Source organism: Primulina tabacum, chromosome 11 (assembly GCF_025594145.1).
Source record: "Primulina tabacum isolate GXHZ01 chromosome 11, ASM2559414v2, whole genome shotgun sequence".
NCBI lineage: Eukaryota > Viridiplantae > Streptophyta > Magnoliopsida > Lamiales > Gesneriaceae > Primulina > Primulina tabacum.
This window is the reverse complement of record NC_134560.1, coordinates 4,763,936-4,772,780: the sequence shown is the minus strand read 5'-3', so window position 1 is coordinate 4,772,780 and position 8,845 is coordinate 4,763,936. Positions and strand designations below refer to the sequence as shown.

Sequence of the window (8,845 nt, the reverse complement as noted above, 5' to 3'; positions counted from 1 at the left end):
AATATCCGTCTCACATAATACGATCCGTGAGCCCGTCTCACACAAGTTGAAAACAAAAACAATCATTTAATATATTTCTGCTATTTCTATACTTGTCGATATAATTAATTTTTCATTTCTCAGCTATTTCTATACAAAAAACGAAACCAAACCAATGGAAAGTATTATTGGGTCGAACACCTAGTTTACTAATTTTCGTACAAAAAGTTGACCGTGTCAAAAATAATATTGTTTTTCTAACATATCTTTAATAGTTATGTAGTCAAAAATAACAATATTATAATGCAGATATTCTAGTAAGTGTTATTAAAAATATCTAAAACTTTTGAGATGAAATCAAATGAATATAATGCAAATCCAACTTTGCGGTTCTGGTGTGAGTACTGCCTTTATAAGTAAATTACTTCATAATTTTTTTATATTTTCCCAATTTCTAGCCCCACAATTCTCCTTGACAAAAACCAAAAACAAGAACTAGCCACAAGCAATTATCCTAAAATTCAATGAAACATTCGACATTTATCAAACATCATTGAAAAGTTAGTAGCTCTGTGATCCAAAGAACATCAAACATCTGAGATATTGTTTTTGTGAAACACAATACACACCTTTAGTCGTCCTAACTTTGCTGCCAAAACATTGATAACCTAGACTTTGAGAGGCGAAAATGGTCGTCTGGCCGAGCAGTTTCGATCAAACACGGTCATATGCAAAAGATTTGCTGAACATGCGTCTGATGTACACAACCTGAAGTCCACTCACAAAAGCTAGCAATATGTATTCCCCAACTGTGTACAATATGACGCGCCTTCTTGTGCTCTCATTTGCTGCACCAAGACAGACATACATAGCGATTATTACATGATCAATGACGCATATCAGGGTAGTAACTATCAACTTAATACAAGGTTGCAGCAATGCTAAAAGAGTTTCGATCAAGGTAAGTTGATCATCATGAAATTGAGTAACAATTGAGTCTGAATTTTTTGAACCTTCACGCCATCAAATCACAAGTATTTCCATTTTTAAGTAGAGTATGTCCAATTTATCATGAACATGGAAAAGTGAGAGTCAAATAGACGTGGATACTAATGCAACTAGAGTTTTCCAAAGTGCATCAAGAATAAAATGGTGGAATACTGAATCAAAGAGAAATTTAAAAACGAAAGGGTCTTACTACGGCGATGACGAGCAGCTTGGGCTTTCAAGTATTTTTGCTCTGCTGTAACAGACTCTAGTGCCTCCCCCAGTTCAGCAATTTTAACATTAATGGGGTCCAAATGTTCTGTATGTAAGAGAGGAGAGAACGCCATAATAGAAGTGAGAAATTATCAACTTTGGATCAAAATATACAATTCAAAGCAAATACAAACCATCCTTGGCTATGTTATGTTCATTGGGAACATGGCCAACATGAATGTAGAAAGATACAGTTTCTGGAGTGGAATAAGGGTTGTGAAAACAGAATTTGTACATTCCACTTTTAGGTGCCTTAAACTCGAATTTGTCCCCTGCTGTCCCTTTCAAAGCGTGCACTGTGTCAGCGTCGGGAGAAGTCACCTACACCAAGAATCAATAAGTACATACAAGAAAGGTTCAAAAAATCACCAATTCAAAGTAATCAGATAATTAAATCTGGTCGATTTTTCAATAGACTGATTGCCTTAATCTAAAGCTATGGAAACAATAACCAAGTTAAGCTCAGGAAAACAAAATATTTTCTAGGCAGACATGGGTAAACGCTCAATAAAACAGTGCTTACGAGTAACTCATATATATATACATACATAAATATTTGTGTATATATATATATATATATATGAGAGAGAGACGTGAATTTACAGTGAAGTCAATGCCGGGGTGATCGGAGCTCCAGAAAACATCGTGGTCGACAGCAATGAAGTTCCCCGAAACGGAGTCGCCTGCATAAAAAACGTATTCGTATACACATTCGACGTTGTTTACCGTAAGCGACAACGCCGAAACGCGGCCCAAAAAGATCGAAAACAGGAAAGTTAACAAGGAGGCGGACGCCGCCGAGGCGAAGCTGGGGCTTCTTCCGCTCTTCATCGGTTTAATCGGAGCCCCGGGTCCACGTTTCGATTTTGGAGGAAGCAAAGGAATATACTAGTATTAATTAATTATTATTTTTATGTTTTCTTTTTGATTTAATTTAGGTCCAATTATATCGTGACTTGTTGCTCCAGTAAGTAGCCTGACGTGGGCAACGACTATTGGATCATGCAACGCAGCTATTGATGACTCAAAAAAAAATCCACCAAACTTATTGATTTTAGAAGAACGTAATAAATTTATTGACTGTTTTAGATTATTATTATAAATGTAATAAAATCGTTTAAAAACTTTATTTCTCAATCGAATAGATATCAATTTAAATCTTTATTTCAATAGTCATAAAAATTAAACATCAAATTAATTTAAATTTGAAGAGAAAATAATAATTAAAAAGTTACTAAAATGAATGAGAAAATAAATAATGTTCCCGCACTTTTTTATTTTTATGTTCCAAACTGGCCGGTCAACTTCACTGTAATCATTTATACATTTTACGGACAAACATTTAAAAAAAATTCAAAAATATAAAATTTTGTTGTGAAAAGTAAAAATTTATGGTAAAAAGTAAAAATCTCAAACTTTCAAAATTTACCAAACTACACACTTTATTATATTTTTTTCTCTACTCAATTGTGAATTTCTTCACAAATGAGAGATCTATTTATAGGAAATCTTTACAAATAATCCAAAAATAAAATACATAATTACCTACATCATCACACACTAATTTCTAATTTTTACAACTCTTATTTTCAACATTTAAATATTCAACTATTACTTTTTCAACATTCAAATATATTATTTTCAACACTCCCCCTTGTGATGATGATCATGATACGATGATGTCTTCATTACGTGTTTTTGTACTGTCTCGTTAAAAACCTTACTAGGAAAAACCCATTGGGATAAAAACCATAGTAAGGAAAAAAGAGTGCAGTCACGTAAACTCTCCCTCATGTTGACACGAAAAATTCTTCACAAATTTCGTAGATTGCGCATCACAATATTATATATGTGCTTTCTGAATATTGATGTAGGAAGTGCCTTTGTGAAGAGATCTGATGAGTTTTCAATTGATTGAATGTGACGAACATCAATACATTTATTCTTCTCTAGCTCATTGGTGAATGCGAAGAACTTAGGAGAAATATGTTTAGTTCTGTCGCTTTTTATGTATCCCTCTTTCATTTGAGCAACACATGCAGCATTATCTTCATATAGTATCACAGGCTTCTCGTCGAATGATAATGCACATGAGATTTGGATATGTTGGGTCATTGATTTTAACCACACACATTCACGGCTTGCTTCATGTAGTGCAATAATCTCGGCATGATTTGATGAAGTTGTTACGAGCGTTTGTTTCTGTGAACGCCAAGAAATTGCAGTGCCTCCACGAGTAAATACATATCCAGTTTGGGAACGTGTCTTGTGTGGATCAGATAAGTATCCAGCATCGGCATAACCAATTATACTTGGATTAGCATCTTTTGAATATAAAAGTCTCAAGTCTGTCGTTCCCCGTAAATAACGGAATATATGTTTAATTCCGTTCCAGTGTCTCTTTGTTGGATATGTGTTAAATCTTGCCAACAAGTTTACGGCAAAAGATATATCAGGCCTTGTTCAATTTGTAAGATACATAAGGGCACTGATAGCACTTAGATATGGTACTTCTGGACTAAGAATATCTTCATCATCTTCACATGAACGGAATGGATCATTTTCTATGTTTAATTATCTAACAACCATTGGAGTACTTAAAGGATTTGATTTATCCATATTAAAACGTTTAAGGATCTTTTCTGTATAATTTGTCTGGTGAACAAACATTCCACATTCTTTTTGTTCAATTTGTAAACCAGACAATACTTGGTTTTTCCAAGATCCTTCATTTCAAATTCTTCCTTCAAGTATGACACAACTTCTTAAATTTCCTTATTTGTTCCAATGATGTTTAAATCATCAACATATACAGCAATAATTACGCATCCGGATGTTGTTTTCTTAATGAAAACACAAGGGCATATTGAATTATTTACATATCCCTTTTTCATCAAGTGATCACTTAGCCGATTATACCACATTCGGCCGGATTGCTTTAGCCCATATAACGATCTTTGTAATTTCACAAAATAACATTCTCTGGGTTTTGAACTTTGTGCTTCCGGCTTCTTAAATCCTTCAGGGATTTTCATATATATATTACTATCAAGTGATCCATATAAGTAAACTGTAACAAAATCCATAAGACGCATTTCTAAATTTTCAGATGCCGCCAAGCTAATCAAATACCGAAACGTAATTGCATCCATCACGGGAGAATACGTTTCTTCATAATCAATTCCAGGCCTTTGAGAAAAACCTTGTGCAAATAGTCGAGCTTTATATCTTACTATTTCATTTTTCTCATTTCGCTTTCGAATAAAACCCCATTTGTATCTGTGGCGCCCCAAACCTCGTCACGTAATCATGCAACATGTGACGTCATATGCATAAAAAATTTCTTTTCGACGACGTAATAATATAATGCATATACGACAAAATAATGCCATCACCATACCATCTACGTCAGTGTAGCAGAAACAGTACAATAAATACATACACAACAACTCAAATAAGACAATAAGCTCTATTGTCTCTATCTACTATCAACTACAGGACTGTTTGACTAGACACACCTAGTCCTTCACCACTATCATGTCTCACGCATAGTCCTGTAACCTGCCCAACAGAAACAGCCCTCGAAGGGTGAGCATATACAACAATCATCATCGTAATACATAAATTTTATATTAACAACATAAAATATAACTGAAATCATAATAGAAATACCCCCTTTGCCGTTTCTGGACAATCAGCCAACAACAATCTCAACAACATCACAATGCAACAACATCGACGATACGTCGCACCCCAACACCGGCGACAGCAATATCGTCGAACGAACAACAACATCGACGATACGTCGCACCCCAACACCGGCGACAGCAATATCGTCGAACGAATAACATCATCAACGATATGTCGCACCCCAACTCCGGCGACAGCAATATCGTTGAACGAACAACATCAACGAGACGTCTCCCAACAACGATAACCAACAACATCAACAATAATAAACAACAAATATAATATCAAATCACCCAATTCCGGTGATTTATCATTGTTCAACGCAATAGTATTCATCAATACTAAACAATAACAACATATGCCCATACGTCAACACGTACCTGATAATCGAGTATATATACAATCTGGCTATTTCTTTGATCATGAGGCGTGTGATGTATCTAAATAATTCAACAACAATTATCAGATCATTGTCACCGTATCAACACAGTTATAACAGCCTCAATATATAACATCAAATAGCCCAACAACAATTAATTCAACAAAATATAAAACTCGATTATAAATTTGTATTGTTCAACAATTTAATATTCTGGTGTATTTAATTCACAATACTACCATCAAATACACCCTAATTAATTTAACATCAAATAATAGGCTATTTTACAACATCCGTCAAATTGTGAAAACTTTATATCAACGTGTAGCCTATACTTCGTAGACTCCGAATGTACAATCAGATTTAATAACAACTAACAAACAACTCTCCAATCTCAATTCAACGATTAAAATCCCTAATTATAATAAATTAGGAATAATTCAAAACAACAACACAATAATCTTCTCTACTTCGTTAAAATCATACACTACTCAACAATCTTCAATTTCTGTATGATTTCACAATTTATCGGATTTATTCCAGAAATCGACGAATTTCAAATATCACCAAAACTATAAAATTTATACCTCAAATCGAAGACCTCGTGTCAACGATTCCAGAACTGAAGTCGGTTCGTCGATTGGATAAACCGATAAGTCACAAGATCGAAAAGAAAATCTCAAAACCCTCTGTTATTATTTCTCTCGCTTCGTTGCTATCTATGTTCCTTTATTTGGAACAGTTCGGTGGAATTCATATTGAATTCCACCGATTCAATGTTTTCTTTTTTTTAAAAATTTTTTTTTTTAAAAAATATTATATTATATTATATTAATAAAATAAAATAATATAATATATAATATTTAACATTTTAACACTGGTATATCTCTTTGGACCAGTCAAATGATCAAATTTTCCAAAACTCAAAACATTAAACTTCTATATCTTTGAGTTCTCTACATTATATCCAAATTCAAATCATTTGGACTTCATATGACCAAAATATGTCATAATTTATTCTTTAAAAATCATTAATTATTTAGTAATCTCACATTACTAAATCAACAAAATGTGATATTTATTTCAGGCATTACATTTCTACCCCTTTAAATGAATTTCGACCCCGAAATTAATCAACAACAGTAATAACATGCATAAAGAAAGATACGTCATACCATCAGAACAAGTAGGGGTAGAGCTCCCTCATATGCCGCTCTGTTTCCCAAGTGGCCTCTTCGACACCTCTATGCTCCCACTGAACCTTCACCATCGGTATAATCTTACTACGAAGCTTCCGTTCAGATCGATCCAAAATACAAACTGATCTCTCAACATAAGACACGTCAGGATCTAACTGAACATCAGAAATATCCAACACATGTGAAGGATCCGGCTCATACATCCGCAACATCGACACATGGAACACATCATGAATACCAGATAAAGATTGGAGGTAGAGCCAATCGGTAAGCCAAAGTGCCTATCCGCTGCAATATCTCATACGGGCCAACATATCTCGGTGCTAACTTTCCTTTCATACCAAATCGCACTATGCCACGAAAAGGAGAAACTTTCAAAAATACTCGATCGCCCTGCTGAAACTCTAAAGGTCTTCGTCTTTTATTGGCATAGGTGGCCTGTCTATCTTGAGATGCTTCCAATCGTTGCTGTATCAAATTTACTTTCTGTTCCATCTCATGAATCATATCAGGACCGGTAATTGCAGTTCGATCAACACCATCGCAGTATAACGGAGATCTACAACGTCTCCCGTACAATGCCTCAAATGGAGCCATCTGAATACTACTCTGATAATTATTGTTATACGCAAACTCTACCAATGGAATAGATGACTGCCAAACAGATTTAAAATCCATAACATAAGCACGCAACATATCCTCCAGCGTCTGAATAGTACGCTCAGTCTGACCATCTGTCTGGGGATGATAAGCCGTACTCAATCTCAACTCTGTCCCCATCGCAGTCTGCAATCCTTCCCAAAAATGAGAACTAAATCGAGGATCTCTGTCAGAAATAATAGACACTGGAATCCCATGCAACCGTACAATCTCTCGTATATACAACTGTGCCATCGTCAAGTACGTACTACTCATGCTATAGGGTATAAAATGTGCAACTTTCGTCAATCGATCAACAATCACCCAAATAGCATCAATAGTTCCAGTGCTTCTTGGCAAATGAGTCACAAAATCCATCGATATGTGCTCCCATTTCCAAGTCGGTACTTCTAAACTCCTCAATTCACCTCCCGGCCTTCTCCTCTCAGCCTTGATCTGTTGACAATTAAGACATCGACGTACAAAATCAGTCACATCACGTTTCATTCCCTTCCACCAAAACTGAGAGCGTAGATCCTTATACATCTTCTTGCCACCAGGGTGGATAGAATATCGACTACAATGTGCACGCCGCAACAGACCCTGGCGCAACTCAGATGCATCAGGAACTACCCATCTATCCTTCATCCTCAAACTGCCATCATCAGCCACTCTAAAACAAGTATCTTGTTTCCGAGAAACCAACTCTTTCCACCGCTGAACTCTCTCATCTGTCATCTGTGCATCACGAATACAACCATATATATCAGGTTCAGCTAATAAGGTAGATACCTGGATAGGAGTCGTCGAGATATCAAAATCATATCCCAAGGAACAACAAGACATCATCATAGCTGATAAACGACTCACATCCTCTGCAGTACAACTCACTTTACGGCTCAGTGCATCAGCTGTAAGATTGGCTCGACCAGGATGATATTCAATCTCACAATCATAATCCTTCAGCAAATCTAGCCATCGTCTCTGTCTCATATTCAACTCGGCCTGTGTAAACATGAATCTCAAGCTCTTATGATCAGTATAAATCGTAAACAAGGTACCATATAAATAATGTCGCCATATCTTCAAGGCAAAGATAATGGCTGCCAACTCCAAGTCATGCACAGGGTACCTTGTTTCGTGTGGTTTCAGCTGTCTCGAGGCATATGCCACAACATGTCGATCCTGCATCAAAACACATCCTAAATCATATAAGGATGCATCAGTATAAACAACAAACCTCTCATTTTCTGTAGGAATTGATAACACCGGTGCAGTCGTCAGTCGGTGCTTCAACTCCTGAAAACTCCTCTCACATGCTTCAAACCACTGAAATCGCACACCTTTCTGAGTCAACTGTGTCAAAGGCCTAGCAATCTTTGAAAATCCCTCGATAAATCGACGATAATAACCTGCTAAACCCAAGAAACTACGAATCTCAGGTACAGATGTAGGTGCAGACCACTGTAACACGGCTTCGACCTTCGTTGGATCAACAGAAATTCCATCTCTCGATATAACATGACCCAAGAAGACCACTCGATCCAACCAAAACTCATACTTACTGAGTTTGGCATACAACTGTCTATCTCGCAACACCTGTGACACTGAACGCAAGTGCCCTGCATGCTTAGTCTCACTCCTGGAATATATCAATATATCATCAATAAACACAATAACAAATCGATCGAGATAAGGC

At 36.0% G+C, this 8,845-nt stretch overlaps 1 protein-coding gene across 1 annotated transcript; it reads right to left on the bottom strand.

The window, feature by feature from the left end:
- Nucleotides 1-496: 496 nt before the first annotated feature.
- Nucleotides 497-2,122, bottom strand: LOC142518582 (transmembrane emp24 domain-containing protein p24beta3-like). Its single transcript, XM_075621377.1, has 4 exons — nt 1,843-2,122; nt 1,374-1,560; nt 1,178-1,285; nt 497-827 (listed from the first exon to the last, which is right to left on the bottom strand). Exons 1-4 carry the CDS (start codon nt 2,068-2,070, stop codon nt 694-696), a joined length of 657 nt encoding a protein of 218 aa, XP_075477492.1. The 5' UTR covers nt 2,071-2,122; the 3' UTR covers nt 497-693.
- Nucleotides 2,123-8,845: the final 6,723 nt, after the last annotated feature.

Coding starts and splice junctions, on each gene's coding strand:
- LOC142518582 (XM_075621377.1), bottom strand. CDS start 2,070: ATGAAGAGCGGAAGAAGCCCCAGCTTCGCCTCGGCGGCGTCCGCCTCC. Junction 1,286..1,373: donor ACATAACATAGCCAAGGATG/GTTTGTATTTGC, acceptor TCTTACATACAG/AACATTTGGACCCCATTAAT. Junction 828..1,177: donor AGCTGCTCGTCATCGCCGTA/GTAAGACCCTTT, acceptor GTCTTGGTGCAG/CAAATGAGAGCACAAGAAGG.